The following is a 23,293-nucleotide window of genomic DNA, read 5'->3' on the forward strand; positions in this document are numbered from 1 at the left end:
CAGGGGACCGTTCAGGCTGCTCGATGACGCACTTCTCCGGCGCACCTTTCTGGTCGTCCTCACGATGTCAGTGTCCTTTTGGCTTAGGAGTCTGTTCCCTTGCTCTGGGAGGGGTCTTCTGAGGACAGACAGCTCTGTAGCTCAGAGCTCACAGCATAGGAATTAAACCTTTTAGATACCACAATTCGCTGGGATTGGATGCTAGGGGGTCCGGCTTGAATTCACCCGCTTAGACACAGCTACTCATCCGTAGCTTGGGTAGAAAAAGATTTCTTTGTCTTCAAACTTGTGTTGCTTTCTGGGTTCGTTGACTTTTTAGCGCTTGGCTGCAGCTTGGGTCACGTAGTCTTCTCTGGAAATTCTTTACTCACAGGTTTTATACCCTCGTGTCAGAAGTGGGCGTAACCGCCTTTAGGGCAATTCTCTGGGCGTACCAAGTTATGAGGGCAAGGTCTAGATTTTACTCAAATCCAATTTTAGACAACTAACTTCACATTTCATCTTTACCAAAACATTCTCTTTGATTTGGATATATTCCATACAACGTACAATGTATAAACATCAAACATATACTAGGAAAACTCTTCACGTTACAATGTTTTCGTAATAACATCATCTATTAACCTTGAATAACAAAACAAAAATGACATACATTTTCATATTCCATCTATCGTCATGACCACCATTGTGGCTGATGGAAACCATTGTTCCAAAGTCCCTTTATTTCATGTTTAATGTTCTGAGGCTGGTTCTCTATAGTAACAGGACAAAGGAATTTGTTTGTGGCCTGAGATTTACCAGGGGCGTGAGGGGTCATAAAACCCCCACATCTTCAGACCCCTAGATCTCTCCTCCTCTGTTGGGGTTGAGAGATAATCTGTAGGGTTGTGGTCTCCTGTAACCTGACCTGATCAGGACAGTCATGACTACATAATGACAAAGAGTACAGGACCAGGGGGAGTAGGAGGGGGGCCATAACAGCGTTGAGCTGACCACCTACAAGAGCAAGTCATTGTCAAGAGACCTCGTACCAGCATTCCCCCCCTCCACTCATTCCACCCTCCTCCCCTTCACAATACATGTTTTAAGTGTTGCTCATCCGTGTGTGTGTCTCTGTGTGTGTGTGTGTGTGTGTGTGTGTGTGTGTGTGTGTGTGTCTGTCATGCGCGTGCATGCGTGTATGTGTGAAAGAGGGTGAGGCAGACATGTCTAGTAGTCAACAGTCCCAGTAACACCCCAGAACGCTGCCAGTGTGTCACCTGAAGGGACCCAGCAGCATTTAATATAGCTAATGCTATGGAGGCTGTTAGCGAACAGGCTCCATAGATAGCTATCTATGGAGGCTGTGTGATTGACTTGTTAAGCCCATTAACAGGCTGTTGCTGTATTAATGGCTGCCAGGGGAGCTGGGCTCGAAAGCGGAGCTGGCAGCTTTAACGGCTTGGTGCTGAGTTATGACAGGGAAGTTTACAAATAGAGAGAGTAAGGAGGGAGACAGAGGGAGAGAGAGATAGAGATAGGTGAGCGAGGGGAGAGAGAGGGGGGAGGGGAACAGCCTCCAATGTTGTGGTCAGTCAAAGAGTGAAATGTGACCAACACCAGACTCCCGTGTTTTATTGGGGTGTTTCCTGTCATGCCAGCTTCCTCTCTAAACCCTGCTTGTTACCCTCCTGTAGTTATCCTCCCATGGGCAACAGGCCTGGTCAAACTCCCATAGGCCTGGTAAAAACCAACAGCATCACAGAACACGACAAACACTGCTTTCATAAATCAGCCCTCATATTAGCACTGAACCAGCTAGGAGGCCCAGCACATTTTAGACACACACAGACACAGCCGCTGACACACAAACACACAGTCGCTGACACACACACACACAAGCCCGCCCGCCCGCCCGCCCGCACGCACACACACAAACACACAGTCGCTGACACACACACACACACACACACACACACAAGCCCGCCTGCACACACACAAACACAAAGTCACTGACCCACACACATACACACACATCTGACACACACACCTGACACACAACACATACACCTCCTGATAAACACAGGCCTAGACAGAGTTTAAATGGTTTTAAATGGTTTTCTAATGAGGGCTCTGACAGAGAGAGGAGGGAGACGCCACATTCCTGTTGTGCACATGGTCCAATTTACAATTTACAGAGGCATCTGTCAGAGAGAGAGAAGGGGAGGAAAGGGGACTCTGTGATAAGCTGAAGCAGTGGTCACCAACCGGTCGATCGTGATCTTCAAGGCATTCCTAGTCGATCTCCAACGGTAAATCCTTGTGCACCTTTTTTCACTGTTGGCGGTAGGTGTATTTGATTCAGCTGCCCTGCGGGCCGGGTAAACTGTTCACATTTTGAAACATTTGATTTGGTCTACCCGGCAGACCTGGAGAGGTAAATCAAGTGTGTCTACTGCTGACCAGTCTGGTAGTTCAAATCACTGTGCCTGCAGCTTCCATATATCATAACTTTTAAAACCATGATCAGAAAACTAGATACAAGGATACAGCAGAGAGCTGCTTTTTTAATGAGTGAGGTCATGTTTAAGTTTTTATTCAACACGGTCAACACTGTTTTTATTCAACACGGTCAACACTGTTTTTATTCAACACGGTCAACACTGTTTTTATTCAACACGGTCAACACTGTTTTTATTCAACACGGTCAACACTGTTTTTATTCAACACGGTCAACACTGTTTTTATTCAACACGGTCAACACTGTTTTTATTCAACACGGTCAACACTGTTTTTATTCAACACGGTCAACACTGTTTTTATTCAACACGGTCAACACTGTTTTTATTCAACACGGTCAACACTGTTTTTATTCAACTTTTTTCAAAATCATAAAACGTGCTTCTCACTACTTCCCCTCGCGCTACAATCAGCACTGCAGCTGAAATGAATGAGTAGCCAAGTGTATCGATAGGCCTGTGTTTTCATTATTAGTGGCTCGTCTATTTAAATGCCGAGGAATATTTCACTTTCTCTGGTCATAGGAACAACAACATGAATTTGTGCATGAGGCAGAAATAATGCAGTGCTTTTCAAGTTTCGCCATCAGGTGGAAGATAGTGTCCCCTCTCTCTGCTCAACCTCCCTCCGCTGAGCCTGACCATCAGGTGGAAGATAGTGTCCCCTCTCTCTGCTCAACCTCCCTCCGCTGAGCCTGACCATCAGGTGGAAGATAGTGTCCCCTCTCTCTGCTCAGCCTCCCTCTGCTGAGCCTGACCATCAGGTGGAAGATAGTGTCCCCTCTCTCTGCTCAGCCTCCCTCCGCTAAGCCTGACCATCAGGTGGAAGATAGTGTCCCCTCTCTCTGCTCAGCCTCCCTCTGCTGAGCCTGACCATCAGTTGCATGTACCATTAGTTGGGTCAAATAAAAAAGTGAATTATTTAAATGTATGTTCAGCTGTCTGATCTATTTTTTTATATAGCTTGAGTTTTGAAATAAAATATGATCTAAGAAGAAACTATACGGGCAGGCCAAGCATAGCCGATATGCTGTGATATTGGACTAGGGCCTACTACACAAACCTCATCCCCTGAGAACTCTTTTTATTTGGCATAGGCTTACATTTTTTTAAATATATAAGAGCGGTAGATCTCAGCTTGTGTTTTGACTCCGAAAGTGATCTTGACTCAGAAAAGGTTGGTGACCACTGGGCTTAAGGGTGTCTCCAGGGTCAGCTAGTTGTTTATTCTCTTTGAAGTTGGAATCACACCAGGGAGGATCATGGGAGTTTGTTTCTTCCTCTCTGTGCCGAGGTCCTAACCCCATCACCACAGCCCTGCACTGACACACACACACACACATACACACACACACACCACTGAAATAACTGTTACAGCACCTCTCAACACCCATGGCCTGCTGTTTATTTGGCTTGTATTACCTTTCCCCCTGAAGTCACACACACGTACACAGTCCATTTACTCTTCCTACCACCTGCCGTGTGTAATTAAAATGTGTAATAATGTGGTATAACAAAATGTGTGTAATGACCTATCAATAACATGTGTATAATAATGTGGTAATGCTTGTTTCAAACAGGAATTGATTCCAGAATTCTACTACCTGCCAGAGATGTTTGGTAACAGTAATGGTTACCACCTGGGCCAGAGGGAGGACGGCAGCATGGTGTGTGATGTAGAACTGCCTCCCTGGGCCAACAAGCCTGAGGACTTTGTCAGGATCAACCGGATGGTGAGGAACTAAACACCACTCCTCCTCTCCTTATCGCTCACACTCTGCTCTCTTCCTCTACCTAACCCTCTCCTCTCCTCCCACCCTATGCTCTCTTCCTCTACCTAACCCTCTCCTCTCCTCCCACCCTCTGCTCTCTTCCTCTACCTAACCCTCTCCTCTCCTCCCACCCTCTGCTCTCTTTCTCTACCCAACCCGCTCCTCTCCTCCCACCCTCTGCTCTCTTTCTCTACCCAACCTGCTCCTCTCCTCCCACCCTCTGCTCTCTTTCTCTACCCAACCCGCTCCTCTCCTCCCACCCTCTGCTCTCTTTCTCTACCCAACCCGCTCCTCTCCTCCCACCCTCTGCTCTCTTCCTCTACCTAACCCTCTCCTCTCCTCCCACCCTCTGCTCTCTTCCTCTACCTAACCCTCTCCTCTCCTCCCACCCTCTGCTCTCTTCCTCTACCTAACCCTCTCCTCTCCTCCCACCCTCTGCTCTCTTTCTCTACGCAACCCGCTCCTCTCCTCCCACCCTCTGCTCTCTTTCTCTACCCAACCCGCTCCTCTCCTCCCACCCTCTGCTCTCTTTCTCTACCCAACCCGCTCCTCTCCTCCCACCCTCTGCTCTCTTTCTCTACCCAACCCGCTCCTCTCCTCCCACCCTCTGCTCTCTTTCTCTACCCAACCTGCTCCTCTCCTCCCACCCTCTGCTCTCTTTCTCTACCCAACCCGCTCCTCTCCTCCCACCCTCTGCTCTCTTTCTCTACCCAACCCGCTCCTCTCCTCCCACCCTCTGCTCTCTTCCTCTACCTAACCCTCTCCTCTCCTCCCACCCTCTGCTCTCTTCCTCTACCTAACCCTCTCCTCTCCTCCCACCCTCTGCTCTCTTCCTCTACCTAACCCTCTCCTCTCCTCCCACCCTCTGCTCTCTTCCTCTACCTAACCCTCTCCTCCCACCCTCTGCTCTCTTCCTCTACCTAACCCGCTCCTCTCCTCCCACCAACTGCTCTCTTCCTCTACCTAACCCTCTCCTCTCCTCCCACCCTCTGTTCTCTTCCTCTACCCAACCCGCTCCTCTCCTCCCACCCTTGTCTCCTCCTCCGTCCTCTAATTTTGTAGCACCAACTCCTTTTCTCTTCTATCACCCCCTCCTCCACCTCTCCTCCCCCCTCTCCCCCTCTCTTCCCTCTTCCTCTGTGTGAGTTACTCATGCAGCATCTGATAAAGTGCTCGATACTAACGCAATCTGACCCAAGTGATGTCACAAAATGACGGGGCCAGTAAGTGTCCCCTATAATGTTACCTAATGCCGGACTCATCAATCATCATTTAGCTGTGTACTGTGTGTGTACTGTGTGTGTGTGTGTGTGTGTGTGTGTGTGTGTGTGTGTGTGTGTGTGTGTGTGGGTGGCTGTGTGGGTGGCTGTGTGTGTGTGGCTGTGTGCTGTGTGTGTGTGGCTGTGTGCTGTGTGTGTGTGTGTGTGTGTGTGTGTGTGTGTGTGTGTGTGTGTGTGTGTGTGTGTGTGTGTGTGTGTGTGTGTGTGTGTGTGTGTGTGGCTGTGTGTGTGTGTGTGGGTGGCTGTGTGTGTGTGTGTGTGTGTTATCCCAGGACAACCCAGTACTCCCTGCAGGCCCTTTGAGCAACACGCACACACACAGAGACAGAACGTGAGCTCCCTCTCCACCCTCTGCCAGCCTCTCAACCAGTCAAGCCTGGAGGCAGACAGTCGTTCACTTCTCATCACATGCAAACACACGCATACACACACTCACAATCACACACCATTACATCCATGTACACATACTATAGTGTGCAAGTAGACCCTCATGCCTGAACACACCAAGACATGGTTATAGATATGACATTATGGGGGGGGGTTTAGCAGCGAGCAGAGGTGACCTTTCACTAAGCTCTTCTCTATTCTACTCCTCTCCTCTCTCCCTCTGCTCTCCTCCTCTTGTCTACTGCCTGGTCAGCTACATCTAGATCAGCCCAGCACACAGGGTGGAGGGAGATTGGGGAGGACAGGCACAGGGAGGAGGAGGGAGGTGAAGGTTGGGACAGATAGGTGGAGGGGGGGACAGATTGGAGGGGAGCCAGATAGGAAAGGGGCCAGATAGGCGGGGGGAGGATGGAGGGGGGAACAAATAGGAGGAGGGAGGTGGAGGGGCAGGCCTCGGCGGGGGGGGGGGGGGCACTGTGTTCTTATCCTCTTATCTTTCAGATATTAGTATACATGCGGAATCTGTGGATGGATACCTACAGATTCATCATCTTTACTCTCCATCTCTGTCCTCAGTCATCCTGCTGGTAGACAGTGTTTCTGATCTCACTATAGCATTCTTCCTTTTCTGCTTCCCTCTTACTTTACCTTTTATTTTATTTCTGTCTCTCTCTCTCGCTCTCTCTCCATCCCTCCGCCACCCTCCCTCCACCCCTCCTCCCTCCAGTTCCCATCTTTGCATGTGCCTGATTCAATCGTGGTGACATGCCCCGTGGCTAGTTCAGCTCCCTCTGGGTTCGTCTCTGTCTGTGTGCTCTAGCTAGCTCCACTCTGTTGGTAGAGGCTGTTATTGTCCTGTGGGAGGGAGCGTGTAAAGTCCTGCAGCATGTCTCTATACATATCAGCTGCTAGAGTTGTAGTGTCTGGGTTGACAATAAGTGCAATAATAACGTAAGCACTGTACATTTACCATAGTGATGTAACACAACAGTAAAACTGTCTACCATAGTGATCTAACACAACAGTAAAACGGTCTACCATAGTGATCTAACACAACAGTAATACTGTCTACCATAGTGATCTAACACAACAGTAACACTGTCTACCATAGTGATCTAACACAACAGTAACACTGTCTACCATAGTGATGTAACACAACAGTAACACTGTCTACCATAGTGATCTAACACAACAGTAACACTGTCTACCATAGTGATCTAACACAACAGTAACACTGTCTACCATAGTGATCTAACACAACAGTAACACTGTCTTCCATAGTGATGTAACACAACAGTTAAACTGTCTACCATAGTGATGTAACACAACAGCAACACTGTCTACCATAGTGATGTAACACAACAGTAATACTGTCTACCATAGTAATCTAACAGAACAGTAACACTGTCTACCATAGTGATGTAACACAACAGTAACACTGTCTACCATAGTGATCTAACACAACAGTATCACTGTCTACCATAGTGATCTAACACAACAGTAACACTGTCTACCATAGTGATCTAACACAACAGTAATACTGTCTACCATAGTGATCTAACACAACAGTAACACTGTCTACCATAGTGATCTAACACAACAGTAACACTGTCTACCATAGTGATCTAACATAACAGTAACACTGTCTACCATAGTGATGTAACACAACAGTAACACTGTCTACCATAGTGATGTAACACTGTCTACCATAGTGATCTAACAGAACAGTAATACTGTCTACCATAGTGATCTAACACAACAGTAACACTGTCTACCATAGTGATCTAACACAACAGTAACACTGTCTACCATAGTGATCTAACACAACAGTTAAACTGTCTACCATAGTGATGTAACACAACAGTAACACTGTCTACCATAGTGATGTAACACTGTCTACCATAGTGATCTAACATAACAGTAATACTGTCTACCATAGTGATCTAACACAACAGTAACACTGTCTACCATAGTGATCTAACACAACAGTAACACTGTCTACCATAGTGATCTAACACAACAGTTAAACTGTCTACCATAGTGATGTAACACAACAGTAACACTGTCTACCATAGTGATGTAACACTGTCTACCATAGTGATCTAACATAACAGTAATACTGTCTACCATAGTGATCTAACACAACAGTAACACTGTCTACCATAGTGATCTAACACAACAGTAACACTGTCTACCATAGTGATCTAACACAACAGTTAAACTGTCTACCATAGTGATGTAACACAACAGTAACACTGTCTACCATAGTGATGTAACACTGTCTACCATAGTGATCTAACAGAACTGTAACACTGTCTACCATAGTGATCTAACATAATTGTAACACTGTCTACCATAGTGATGTAACACAACAGTAATACTGTCTACCATAGTGATCTAACAGAACTGTAACACTGTCTACCATAGTGATGTAACACAACAGTAACACTGTCTACCATAATGATCTAACAGAACAGTAACACTGTCTTCCATAGTGATGTAACACAACAGTAATACTGTCTACCATAGTGAGCTAACACAACAGTAACACTGTCTACCATAGTGATGTAACACAACAGTAACACTGTCTACCATAGTGATGTAACACAACAGTAATACTGTCTACCATAGTGATCTAACAGAACTGTAATACTGTCTACCATAGTGATGTAACACAATAGTAACACTGTCTACCATAGTGATGTAACACAACAGTAATACTGTCTACCATAGTGATCTAACAGAACAGTAACACTGTCTACCATAGTGATGTAACACTGTCAACCATAGTAATGTAACACAACAGTACACTGTTTACCATAACGATCTAACAGAACTGTAACACTGTCTACCATAGTGATCTAACAGAATTGTAACACTGTCTACCATAGTGATGTAACACAACAGTAACACTGTCTACCATAGTGATGTAACAGAACTGTAATACTGTCTACCATAGTGATCTAACAGAACTGTAATACTGTCTACCATAGTGATCTAACAGAACTGTAATACTGTCTACCATAGTGATGTAACACAACAGTAATACTGTCTACCATAAGGATCTAACAGAACAGTAACACTGTCTACCATAGTGATGTAACACAAGAGTAATACTGTCTACCATAGTGATCTAACAGAACTGTAATACTGTTTACCATAAGGGCCAGTGTAAGACTACAGGAATGCTGTAGTTGTCTTTAGTTTGTTATCTTATCTTAAACACACCGAAAAAATACATTTTCCTCTCTGTACACACACACACGGCTTACAGTAAAGTGTATCTCCATTAGTATTGAACAGCTCCATGAGAAAGATGGCTTGTCATTGTTTATAATAGACAGAGAACAAACATGATACCTGGCTGATATCAGGCTGGAGGCATTAAACCGGCTCTCCTGAGGCTCATCCTGTTTATTAAACTGCGTCCCAAATAGCACCCTCTTCCCTATCTAGCTAGTGCACTACTTTTGATGAGAACCCTGGTCAAATATATAGGACTATATAGGGACGTGGATTTTATCACAGTCTGTCTGGAGAGAGAATAGCTGCTATCAAAACTCAGGAGTCTAATATCACTGAATGCTTTAGGTTCAATAGTAGTGTTCCTCCCTGTTTGACCACAACTAGTGCAGTGGGGTTTATGTGTTGAGTAGTGCAGTGATGTTGTCAGTTGTATGTACAGTAACATAGACTGTGTGTGTAGTGTAACGCGTGTTGGGTTGTGTGGTGTGTGTTATTTTTTCCCTTGTATGTATGGTTGTGTGTGTACATTGTGTTTTCATGCTGCTGGCTGCCTTTTTCCTCTACTCACCCTGCGTGTGTGTGTGTGTGTGTGTGTGTTACAGTATGTGTACTGTGTGTACTGTGTGTGTTTTCATGCTGCTGGGTGCCTTTTTCCTCTACTCACCCTGCGTGTGTGTGTGTGTGTGTGTGTGTTACAGTATGTGTACTGTGTGTACTGTGTGTGTTTTCATCCTGCTGGGTGCCTTTCCCCTCTAGCCCTGCCTGTGTGTCTGTGTGTTCTGACAGGCCCTGGAAAGTGAGTTCGTGTCATGTCAGCTGCATCAGTGGGTTGACCTTATTTTCGGCTACAAGCAGCGCGGGCCTGAGGCGGTGCGCGCCCTCAATGTCTTTCACCACCTGACCTACGAGGGTTCCGTCAGCCTGGACAGCATCACTGACCCCGCCCTCAGAGAGGTACGCCTTGACACGACACGCTACGATACGCACGTCACTGTCACCATGGACACCAAACCCCACCCCTCCCATCTAACCAGCTCCACCATAGATAGATAGTGCTGCTTCTGTCTGGGGTCAGTTCAGTTAATTTATTTGTTAATTCACAGGAATTTGTCTTTGTTAAACCATAATAATTTACAGACAACAGGACATAGATGACAACAACCACATAAAACACATATAGAGTACACACAGATATGGGTTTACAGTATAGTTGTTGCAAATACATGAACAATACAGTACAAAGTCAAGGGTAGCTTTATTTACTATCTCTCATTCACTCCATTTACAATTGACATTATTCTTTACTACTCCTATATTACTGCAGACCCACTCACTCACTCACTCACTCACTCACTCACTCACTCACTCACTCACTCACTCACTCACTCACTCACTCACTCACTCACTCACTCACACCCAGGTCAATGAATGTTAGTCTGAATTGTTGTTTGATATACATCATCAAGGGCTCATCTAGTGAATAGACATGGGAGTGAATCCTTTCATTTACATTTCATTAATTGACGAGATCTGAACTGTTCTCTGAGCGACAGGAAGCTGTGAATAGCTTAATTGCAGAGAGAGAGAGAGGGGAGGAGGTAGAATGGGAAGAAGAGAGAAACCGAGGTAGAGAGAGGGAGGCAGAGAAAGAGAGGGAGGTAGAGAGCGTGAGGAAGAGGAGGTAGAACGAGAGGTAGAGAGGAGGAGGTAGAGAGAAGGTGGTATAAAGAGAGGGTGGTAGAGAGAGCAAGAGGAGGAGGTAGAGAGGAAGGTAGAGAGAGAGAGCAGGACATCGAGGGAGAGGGAGGAAGAGAGAGAGGGGGAGGAAGAGAGAAGTAGAGCGAGGGAGAGAGTGAGGGAGGTAGAGAGAGAGGGAGGTATAGAGAGAGAGACAAGGAGGTAGAGAGAGAGGGAGTGGAGGAGGGAGGTAGAGCGGGAGAGGAGGAGGTAGAGAGAGGGGTAGAGAGAGCGAGAGAGGGAGGTAGAGAGAGAGGAAGGTAGAGAAAGCAGGAGAGGAGGAGAGGTTAGTATAGATAGGGAATGCGAGGGAGATAGATAGGTACACCAGTAACAGATGGCATGCAGCAGCAGTGTGGTGTTTCCAGTGTGATCTCCTCTCACTGTGATATCCACCATCTGTCGTCTGCAAAACAACTCATTTATATCCCGTCACTTCCCGGGCCGCCTTTATCTATCAAGTGACCACTATGCAAATCACTCAGCTGCCTAATTACCAAACAATATGGACAACGGCTTTGCTTTTCATTATTTCCTCTCATGCTTTTTCAGACAATGGCAATTATTGGAGTCATCCGGCTGTGAGGTTTTGGAAGCTGTCTGTCTGTCTGCCACCCTGCAAGGCGATAGTGTTGGGATGGGAGCTGACTGTGTAGCTTCATACTGCCTAATGGTGGTGACCAGTTGATGTTGTCTCCTTTCTGACATGTGTATGTTGGAGGGAGGACTTAGCTCAGCTAAATGCAACAGATATGATAAGTACTAATGAAGGTATGCCTGAATACCTTGAGTCCTTCGTCAGATCCTCTTATTCTTACTCCATAGCAGGTGAATAATTACTGTCTGTCATTTACTCAGAGACAGAAACCTAAGGTCAAGTTTGCAAAACAACAAATTCCTCTGTGAGAGATAATACGTAGCTCAAGGAAGAAAGTTTCAATGCTTCAGACAATAGACCTTCTATCTCAAGCACTACAATTGACAATAGACATAAATCTGCATCCCACATGGCACTCTATTCCCTACACAGTGCAGTACTTTTGAGCAGAGCCCTATGGAAAAGGCTGCCTTTTGGGACGCATCCCAAGGATAGATTTGGCTGATAATGGTGGAAGTGGTGGGATCCTGTGTATTGGTGGAAATAAGGTGGCAGCGGTGGGATCCATGTGTGGAGCTGCTCCCAGTCAAAGGATCCCAACATGGTTCAATTTCAGCTGACCCACCAGCCAGTCAGCCAGCCAGCCTGTCAGTCAGCCAGCCATTTCAGTTAGTCAGTCAGCCAGCCTATCAGTTAGTCAGTCAGCCAGCCTATCAGTTAGTCAGTCAGTCAGCCTATCAGTTAGTCAGTCAGTCAGCCTATCAGTTAGTCAGTCAGTCAGCCTATCAGTTAGTCAGTCAGTCAGCCTATCAGTTAGTCAGTCAGTCAGCCTATCAGTTAGTCAGTCAGTCAGCCTATCAGTTAGTCAGTCAGTCAGCCTATCAGTTAGTCAGTCAGTCAGCCTATCAGTTAGTCAGTCAGTCAGCCTATCAGTTAATCAGTCAGTCAGCCATTCTGAGTGGATGTGCTGATTGGTTCCAGAACTTTCTGAGATGTGCTGATTGGCTCCAGAACATTTTAGGATGTGTTGATTGGCTTCAGGCAGGTACTGGTTCGTACCTGTCTGACAGGTGCAATCGCAGGTCTGACATTAACCACTGCAATTATGGCATTAAAATGTCAAGGAAATAGAAAGTCAGAATGAGAGATAATCATTCCTCTGACTAGGTGTCAGATTAGACTGGCTGATGGCGGCTGCTGTTACATGCATCCGGGCCACCCGGGCCGTGGTTGGCTAAGACAGGCGTCCGGGCCGTGGTTGGCTGAGGGCACAGTGACAGGTCTACTGGGCGCGCTGCTGGAACAGCAGTCCTACTGCAGCCTTGATGTCGATCCTGACAGCCTTCTCATATGGAAAACATGACAGCAGCCCCCTGATACAGACCCTGCTGTATCACTCAGACACAAACAGACAAATTATTCATCAGTGAGGCTGTTCTCCTGCAGACAGCCAATCACACAGCCTCCAGTTAGAAGGCCCGTTACTGCCTATTGAAGGCACAAACAACATGGGGGGGATGTGTGCTAGCCCAATGAAGGTGTCCTTGTGATGACAGAAGCTTTGAAGCTGCTTTCATTATGCTTACCGCAGTCACCTAGCCATAGTAGCAGTGCTGCCATGCTGGCGTTTAAATAGTTGACCTCGACTAGAAGAAGATCCCTTGATAAGCTATACATAACTTAAAAGACACAGATTCCTGGTGATGGTAGCTGTGGTTGTGACAACATTGTTAGAGACAAGCCGGTGTACTTCTACATATGGTAGTTCACATGTCAACTCAGAGACGGTCATTCCCAGAGACCCTTCAGGCTAACTTCTGTCTGTGGTGAAAGGGTTACCTACAGCCAGTCCACACGGGCTCTTCTCAAAGTCACTTACATTGTTCCAATGACAATGGGGAATGTTAACTTCATAAATGTGTTAACTTCATAACCTCACAACAAGGTTTTAATAGTGTAAGAAAGGATGGAATTCAAAACATATCTTTTGGCTTTGTGTGGGTGCGGGTGGTGCCTTGGTTAAAGTTTGTGCGTCAATGTTTCTTATGGATCCGTTAGAATGGAATTATATGATAATTAAGAACTACAGTCATCACACAACTCTGATCTCAACTACGCAGAAAAACACAAATCTATTAGTATGACCCATCCGTGTTGATTTGGTATGTGGAGCATTCATTCTATGTGGGTGAAATGTGATGCATACCTGATGAACAGGAGTTCATTAGTTCCTACTTCCCAGGAACAATGAGTCAGTACAATACCACGCATTATACCTGTCTGTCTGTTGTCCATCCCCCTGCCCGCCTGCCCGTCCGTCCGTCCGCCCCCCTAGGCCAGGTGATAGCTGCTGATACACCTGTGTGTTCATCCAGGCAGGTTGCTTGATGCTGCGAGCTACATCAGCAGATAGTTACGCAATAAGTGCCACGGGCCTTAAAGCAGGCGGTCCGTAAATGAATGAACTGCCTGTTAAGTCTTCTAGATGGCTGTTGAGATACAGGTGACGTTCTGACACACCGACCGCAGAGAGGATTAGCGCTATTGGCATGTTGTTGTGATGGTCGGGAGAAAACATGCACTTCAGATAACCTTCAATCACTATGCTCTCTGTCTCTCTGCTCTCTGTCTCTGCTCTCTGTCTCTCTCTCTCTCTCTCTCTCTCTCTCTGATCCCTGTCTCTCTGTCTCTCTCTCTCTCTCTGATCCCTGTCTCTCTGTCTCTCTCTCTCTCTCTGCTCCCTGTCTCTCTCTCTGCTCCCTGTCTCTCTCTCTCTCTCTCTCTGCTCTCTGTCTCTCTCTCTCTCTCTGCTCCCTGTCTCTCTCCCTCTCTGTCTCTCTCTCTGCTCTCTCTCTCTCTCTCTCTCTCTCTCTCTCTCTCTTTCAATTCAATTCAATTCAATTCAATTCAATTCAATTCAATTCAATTCAATGGCTTTATTGGCATGGGAAACATGTGTTAACATTTCCAAAGCAAGTGAGGTAGATAATATATCAAGTGAATATATAAAGTGAAATAAACAATAAAAATGAACAGTAAACATCACACATACAGAAGTTTCATAACAATAAATACATTACAAATGTCATATTATATATATATACAGTGTTTTAACAATGTAGAAATGGTAAAGGACACAAGATAAAATAAATAAGCATAGATATGGGTTGTATTTACAATGGTGTGTGTTCTTCACTGGTTGCCCTTTTCTCGTGGCAACAGGTCACAAATCTCTCTCTCTCTCTCTCTCTCTCTCTCTCTCTCTCTCTCTCTCTCTCTCTCTCTCTCTCTCTCTCTCTCTCTGTCTCTCTCTCTGCTCTCTGTCTCTCTCTCTGCTCCCTGTCTCTCTCTCTGCTCCCTGTCTCTCTCTCTCTCTGCTCTCTGTCTCTCTCTCTGCTCCCTGTCTCTCTCTCTGCTCTCTGTCTCTCTTTCTGCTCTGCTCTCTCTCTGCTCTCTCTTTCTCTCTCTGCTCTCTCTCCCCCTCTCTCTCTCTGCTCTCTCTCTCTCTCTGCTCTTTCTCTCTGCTCGCACTCTTTCTTTGCCTATAGAAACATAGCAGTTGTACACAGTCAACGTTCTACAGGAGAACCAAAATAATTCTTCTGTATATTTTTTCTGATGTCTTCCACATGGCCCTCTGGTTCTTTCTGATCTCTGGATCAGATTTCGCTATGTGAATAGACATGGTGACCCTGACCCCAGCCCTCACCTAAAATAGCTATAATGGGACTAGGTTATTACTTGACTGACTGCATAGTAAAGAACCACTGACTGATAATGGTTGCCAAATGTGCTCGCCGCTCGACGACTCATGGGAAACATCCACTGGTGTCCCACAATGTTCAACTGACCAGGGGGCTTCACCTCTCTGGTGCTATGCATGATGGGAAGTGACCTGGGGATTGTGGGTAGATGGTCCTGGCTAAGGATCACCTCCTACCCAGAACATATTGCTCCCACTATGGCATGTGGTTGCCAATAGAAGCTGTAGATACTGAGTGGTGTCTACTGTCTAGTACTGTGTGTGTGTGCATTTGCTCTCTGCCTTTGTTCCAGGCCCAATAACATGGACATGGGGCCTGCTGCAGTCCTAGCATCTTGTCAGTCCAGGTTAGCATCAGTGTGGAGGGTCCCGGGATGGGAATGGTTAACTGAAGCATGTTAATAGGGAAAGGGTTGTCTCTTCCATACTAACACTTGGATGACTCTGCAGACTGAGAGGGGAGGAAATGGGGAGAAAGGGGGGAGGACCTAGATGAATTGTCAGTGCAGGCTGAGAGGGGAGGACCTAGACGAATTGTCAGTGCAGGCTGAGAGGGGAGGACCTAGACGAATTGTCAGTGCAGACTGAGAGGGGAGGACCTAGACAAATTGTCAGTGCAGGCTGAGAGGGGAGGACCTAGACGAATTGTCAGTGCAGGCTGAGAGGGGAGGACCTAGATGAATTGTCAGTGCAGGCTGAGAGGGGAGGACCTAGATTAATTGTCAGTGCAGGATGAGAGGGGAGGACCTAGATGAATTGTCAGTGCAGGATGAGAGGGGAGGACCTAGATGAATTGTCAGTGCAGGATGAGAGGGGAGGACCTAGACAAATTGTCAATGCAGGCTGAGAGGGGAGGACCTAGACGAATTGTCAGTGCAGGCTGAGAGGGGAGGAAATGGGGAGAAAGGGGGGAGGACCTAGACAAATTGTCATTGCACCCCTCTCGTCCATCTACACCCCTCCTTGGAGGCACGGCTGAGTTAGGATTTGCTTGCATTGTCAACTAACGCATTGACCCATCACTTTGATGATTATTGATAGTGACAGCAGTATCTCTCTTTTTCTCTCCTCTTCCTCTCTCTCTCATCTCTCTCCTCTCTCTGTCTCCCTCTTTCTCGGTTCATTCTCTCCTCCCTTTCTCCTCCCCCTTTCTCTGTCTCTCTGTCGACCCTCTCCCCCTCTCTATCACTGTCCCTCCCCTGCTCTCCCCCTCTCTATCACTGTCCCTCCCCTGCTCTCCCCCTCTCTATCGCTGTCCCTCCCCTGCTCTCCCCCTCTCTATCGCTGTCCCTCCCCTGCTCTCCCCCTCTCTATCGCTGTCCCTCCCCTGCTCTCCCCCTCTCTATCGCTGTCCCTCCCCTGCTCTCCCCCTCTCTATCGCTGTCCCTCCCCTGCTCTCCCCCTCTCTATCGCTGTCCCTCCCCTGCTCTCCCCCTCTCTATCGCTGTCCCTCCCCTGCTCTCCCCCTCTCTATCGCTGTCTCTCCCCTTCTCTCCCCCTCTATATCGCTGTCTCTCTCCTGCTCTCCCCCTCTCTCTCCCCTCTATCACTGCCCCCCCCCTCTCTCTCTCTATCCTCCCGCTCTCTATCACTGCCCCCCCCTCTCTCCCTCTCTTTCACTCTCTCTCTCTCTCTATCCTCCCGCTCTCTATCACTGCCCCCCCCCTCTCTCCCTCTCTATCGCTCTCTCTCTCTCTCTATCCTCCCGCTCTCTATCACTGCCCCCCCCCCTCTCTCCCTCTCTATCGCTCTCTCTCTCTCCCCTCTATCACTGCCCCCCCCCCCTCTCTCTCTCTATCCTCCCGCTCTCCTCAGGCGATGGAGCAGCAGATTCTGATTGTTGGACAGACTCCGTCTCAGTTGCTCATCGAGCCTCATCCTCCTCGCAGCTCGGCCATGCACCTGGTGAGACACACAGCATGCTGGGAAAATTGTTTCCACTGCGTCTCTGTCTATCTGAGTGCTTGCGTGTGTGTCCATGAAAGTGTGTCTCTGCATTCATGTGTGTGTGTTTGTATGTTGTGTTTTTGGTGTGTGTGGTAATCCCATCTCTCCATGGTGAGAGAGAGAAGATGTTGTCAGTAGGTTTCTCTATGCTCTCTTTTCTACCATGTTCTTCGCTCCTTGTACCCACTCCACATTTCAACTCTCATGTATGTCTGTATTCATGCGGGCTGCAAGAACCAGGACTAAAGTAGAAATGTGCAATGAAAGCATCAGGAGTCAACAGACAATACAACAGACAATACATTTACATTTTACAAGCAGTTTCATCATTATATATCAAAACCATAACAATACCAACGCCTTACTCATTACCAGACTCATTACCTGCTACCAACAGATTTCCCATTGAATGAGCAGTTGGTGTCTGTTGTGTAGAGCAGAGGAAAGTGTGTCCCCTACTGGCCCAGTTCTACCACAGCAGCCAGCTGTTGTCTGAGGTCTTGTTGGTTAAGTCCTTTTTGCTATCCCCATACAGTCAACTAAACGTTTTCGTAGTGCCAAAGAATTGTGCAAAGTGCAAAAATTATCTAAATGATTTAGCACTAGGAAAATGTTGCCCTGACCGTGTTTGCAAGTGAAGATACATGCACATGAATGGACAACCCTTGTCCCTGATGTTTCATGTACTAACCATCTGACATAACAGCTCCATCTGATGTTTCTAACCCCTGTCTGTCTTTCTGTGTGTCTGCCTGTATGCCTATGAGTACAGTATGGCTCTTCTCCCTTCTTCCTCCTCTCCTCTCCCCCTCTTCCTGTCCTCCTCCTCTGTCATTCTCCTCTTCCTCCTCCTCCTCCTCCCCCTCTTCCTCCTCCCTTCCCTCCCATTCCCCCCTCCTCCCCCGTACCCTCCTCTTCCTCCTCCTCCCACCCTCCCCTCCTCTTCCTCCTCCTCCCCTCCCCTCCTCTTCCCTCCTTTCCTCTTCCCTCTCCTCCTCCCTCCTGTCCTCCTCCCTACCCTCTCCCCACCTCCCTTTCCTCTCTCCTCTCCTCTCCTCTCCTCTCCTCTCCTCTCCTCTCCTCTCCTCTCCTCTCCTCTCCTCTCCTCTCCTCTCCTCTCCTCTCCTCCTCTCCTCTCCTCTCCTCTCCTCTCCTCTCCTCTCCTCTCCTCTCCTCTCCTCTCCTCTCCTCTCCTCTCCTACCCTCCTCCACCATTTACATGCAGCTCCTCCGTGTCTGAACCCTGTTTTACCTCCACACTAATTACCTCTCTCCATTCTGTCCCCTTCTCTCTCATCCTCCTCCATCCTGCCATCCTCCACCCTCCACACTCCTTGTCTTCTTCTCTCTTCTACTCAATAGTGTTTCCTTCCCCAGAGTCCTCTGATGTTTAAGGACCAGATGCAGCAGGATGTGATCATGGTGTTGAAGTTCCCCTCCAACTCCCCGGTGACACACGTAGCAGCCAACACCCTGCCACACCTCTCTGTCCCTGCCGCTGTCACCGTCACCTGTAGCCGACTGTTCGCTGTCAACCGCTGGCACAACACCGTCGGTGAGTGGACTACACACACACAGACGCCAGAAAACACAGGCCAGAACACACATACATACACACACACACACACTCACAGGCCAGAAAACATATGCTCTTGTAAAACTAATTGCGTGTTCCACCACATGTGCTACCTACCACAGCAGTGGCCCTGTAAAACCCCTCCATACCAACCAGGGAAAGTATATGCACTACAGCTGTTCAGGTCTGTAGCAGCCTGGGTCTGTAGCACAGCCTGGGTCTGGAGCACAGCCTGGGTCTGGAGCCCAGCCTGGGCCTGGGTCTTTAGCAAAGCCTGGGTCTGTAGCACAGCACAGCCTGGGTCTGTAGCACAGCCTGGGTCTGGAGCCCAGCCTGGGCCTGGGTCTGTAGCAAAGCCTGGGTCTGTAGCACAGCACAGCCTGGGTCTGGAGCACAGCCTGGGTCTGGAGCACAGCCTGGGTCTGAAGCACAGCACAGCCTGGGTCTGGAGCACAGCACAGCCTGGGTCTGGAGCACAGCCTGGGTCTGGAGCACAGCCTGGGTCTGTAGCACAGCACAGCCTGGGTCTGGAGCACAGCCTGGGTCTGTAGCACAGCCTGGGTCTGTAGCACAGCCTGGGTCTGTAGCACAGCCTGGGTCTGGAGCACAGCCTGGGTCTGGAGCACAGCCTGGGTCTGGAGCACAGCTTGGGTCTGTAGCAGCCTGGGTCTGGACAAACCAGAGTTAGCCAGCACCATCTCCACAGTCATTCAAGGTTGCGTCCCTAATTGTACCTGATTTCCTACATAGTCCACTTCATTTGACCAGTGCCTTACCACTGCATCATATCACCAACTCTGCTACACCCCTTGGTCAGGTGAAGAGAGTCTGAGTGTTTCCACATATTGGTCCTCAGGCATGTGTGAACAACATTACCCACCAACACTCCAAGGAACACACACACACACGCAGGCGCACAAACACATACACATATACGCACGCACAAACGCAAACACACACACACACACACACACACACATACACACTTCTCGGAAACCAAACTCACCTCAGGGTCAAGGGTCACTGCAAAGCTTACTGGGAAATTAGGCTGCGACTGCACCACATTCTCCTCACACTTCCACATCTGTCACTGGAGCACACACTCATCACACACACACACACCGAGTTGAGTACCTGAGTGGAGCCTTACATTCTGTCGTTAATGACCACAGCTGCAGCTCCAATGTTTTTCTGTTGGAGAGAAGAAAAGTGTTCTGGGTTCCAACAATAATGAGCAGAATAATAAGGGCTTCATATTCCCAGCATGCTGCTGTGTTTCTGCCCTCCAGTCTCTCTCCAGGGGATCATAGCTCTACTCAGCCTGACAGTCAGGAACTGAAATCAATAAGCTTCATGGAAACCTTCATGAACCAACCTCTAACCATGGAGCAGTTGCTCAGGGGGGTGTGTGTGTATGCGTGTGTGTGTGTGTGTACATGCGTGCATGATATATACGTGTGTGTGTGTGTGTGTTTCCAGGTTTGAGAGGAGCGCCAGGTTACTCCCTGGAACAGGCCCACCACCTGCCCATAGAGATGGACCCTCTGATTGGTGAGTGTAACCCTGAGGCCAGGCCAGACCATTGTACTGAATTCTAACTAAAGTTATCCTTCTGTGTGTGTGTGTAGCCAACAACACCGGGAATAACAAGCGTCAGATCACAGACCTGGTTGATCAGAGCATCCAGATCAATACACACTGCTTCGTGGTTACCGCCGACAACCGCTACATCCTGGTCTGTGGCTTCTGGGACAAGAGCTTCAGAGTCTACTCTACTGAGACAGGTAATGGTACTACTATAGTACCACGATAATACTACTGTGCCTACAGACATAGGTTTATATAATAATACTGTCTCTGTGCTGCAGGTAAGCTGACCCAGATAGTGTTTGGCCACTGGGACGTGGTGACGTGTCTGGCCAGGTCAGAGAGCTACATCGGGGGAGACTGCTACATCGTGTCAGGGTCCAGAGATGCTACTCTGCTACTGTGGTACTGGAGCGGACGACACCACATCATAGGAGACAACCCCAACAACAGTAAGTCAGAACACAAACCCGAACGATGCTGGGACAATTGTGCGCCGCCCTATGGGACTCCCAATCAAGGCCGATTGTGATACAGTCTGGAATCGAACCAGAGTCTGTAGTGACGCCTCTAACACTGCGATGCAGTGCCTTAGACCGTTGCGCCACTCGGGAGCCCCCTGTGTAAAGAGAAGAAGCTCTTCATATCAGCTCAAACGAATTACACCACCTCATAGTGGAGCCGGGGTTTATAAAGGTAGATTATTATATTCAAAGTAACATTCTTTGATCAGCTGTGAAACTCCTGGTTTCCATTCTGTTATTATGTTGTTAATGTGACCGCTGGTAGCTCGTGAGTTTCAAGTTTGTTGAAGCTTACAATGTATCCTACTATTTCTCTACCTATCTGCGTGCCAGTTATTCTATTTTGATATGCACATTTTCGTGGAACACTTTCACTTTAATAATAACGTTTTAGTTTCTGAAAATCATTTTCATTTGGTTAATCATAAAAGTCTGAATGAAAATAATAAAAATGTAAAACTGCAACTAATGCAAGAGCACCAGTCTCTGTCATATGGACACACCATACACCGTGATCCATTGGCGGCTAAAGAAATTAGAGCAGCAGTAGGTCAATAACTTCCATCATCAACTAAGTCAAATGGAAACGGCTGAAGCTGACAAATAAAAACAGTAGAAAATATCCTGATGAAAATGTTTTTTTTTTCAATCGCATTAATCTTTATACTCTGACTGTCCGCCTCCCTTTCTATCTGTCTCGACTTGAGATAGTTAAGTGCAACATTGTGTCAACTCAGTAGGTTACGTGCTCAGGTGTTCTCCCCCTCAACGTTATCAGGACAGAGAAACCACACACATGCTCATTGTTCACATGGAGGAGTCCAAACAAAACACAATGAAAACTGGCAAAATTCCCATTGGTTATTTAATAAACCAAAACTTGTTTCTCACAAGTGTAGCAGGTTGTGAACTCTGCCAACAACGTTTCCAATCTGAGAATGAGAACGGTAAATACTGTAATACATGCGTTAACAGAAATGTATGTAACCAAATAACAGGGATTAATAGAATATTTACTAGGCCTACTGGTTACATATGCATTAAGAATTGATTGAATTGATTAAAACAAACAATTCACACAATGAACAATGTGCAAGAATTGACAGGAGACAGCTGAGCACATTCTGGAGAGTTGAGTGCATCCATTCTGGAGAGAGACGCCCGTGCATTCTGGAGAGAGACGCCCATGCATTCTGGAGAGAGACGCCCATGCATTCTGGAGAGAGACGCCCGTGCATTCTGGAGAGAGACGCCCATGCATTCTGGAGAGAGACGCCCGTGCATTCTGGAGAGAGACGCCCGTGCATTCTGGAGAGAGACGCCCGTGCATTCTGGAGAGAGACGCCCTTGCATTCTGGAGAGAGAGACGCCCGTGCATTCTGGAGAGAGAGATGCCCGTGCATTCTGGAGAGAGACGCCCGTGCATTCTGGAGAGAGACGCCCGTGCATTCTGGAGAGAGACGCCCGTGCATTCTGGAGAGAGAGACGCCCGTGCATTCTGGAGAGAGAGACGCCCGTGCATTCTGGAGAGAGACGCCCGTGCATTCTGGAGAGAGACGCCCGTGCATTCTGGAGAGAGACGCCCATGCATTCTGGAGAGAGAGACGCCCATGCATTCTGGAGAGAGAGACGCCCATGCATTCTGGAGAGAGACGCCCATGCATTCTGGAGAGAGAGACGCCCATGCATTCTGGAGAGAGAGACGCCCATGCATTCTGGAGAGAGACGCCCGTGTATTCTGGAGAGAGACGCCCGTGCATTCTGGAGAGAGAGACGCCCGTGCATTCTGGAGAGAGAGACGCCCGTGCATTCTGGAGAGAGACGCCCGTGCATTCTGGAGAGAGACGCCCGTGCATTCTGGAGAGAGACGCCCATGCATTCTGGAGAGAGAGACGCCCATGCATTCTGGAGAGAGAGACGCCCATGCATTCTGGAGAGAGACGCCCATGCATTCTGGAGAGAGAGACGCCCATGCATTCTGGAGAGAGAGACGCCCATGCATTCTGGAGAGAGACGCCCGTGTATTCTGGAGAGAGACGCCCATGCATTCTGGAGAGAGAGACGCCCATGCATTCTGGAGAGAGAGACGCCCATGCATTCTGGAGAGAGACGCCCATGCATTCTGGAGAGAGACGCCCATGCATTCTGGAGAGAGAGACGCCCATGCATTCTGGAGAGAGACGCCCATGCATTCTGGAGAGAGACGCCCGTGCATTCTGGAGAGAGACGCCCGTGCATTCTGGAGAGAGACACCCGTGCATTCTGGAGAGAGACGCCCGTGCATTCTGGAGAGAGACGCCCGTGCATTCTGGAGAGAGAGACGCCCGTGCATTCTGGAGAGAGAGACGCCCGTGCATTCTGGAGAGAGACGCCCGTGC

At 48.0% G+C, this 23,293-nt stretch overlaps 1 protein-coding gene across 1 annotated transcript in view; it reads left to right on the top strand.

The window, feature by feature from the left end:
• The window catches only part of LOC109909410 (neurobeachin-like), a 322,523-nt gene that overhangs the window by 282,798 nt on the left and 16,432 nt on the right, over window positions 1-23,293 (top strand). The window contains 7 exon segments of the mRNA XM_031795281.1: window positions 4,079-4,231; window positions 9,970-10,137; window positions 17,097-17,186; window positions 18,591-18,783; window positions 20,284-20,355; window positions 20,433-20,588; window positions 20,673-20,843. Coding sequence (XP_031651141.1) covers window positions 4,079-4,231; window positions 9,970-10,137; window positions 17,097-17,186; window positions 18,591-18,783; window positions 20,284-20,355; window positions 20,433-20,588; window positions 20,673-20,843 — 1,003 coding nt within the window.

The sequence above is a fragment of the Oncorhynchus kisutch genome, linkage group LG18, assembly GCF_002021735.2.
Source record: "Oncorhynchus kisutch isolate 150728-3 linkage group LG18, Okis_V2, whole genome shotgun sequence".
Taxonomy (NCBI): domain Eukaryota; kingdom Metazoa; phylum Chordata; class Actinopteri; order Salmoniformes; family Salmonidae; genus Oncorhynchus; species Oncorhynchus kisutch.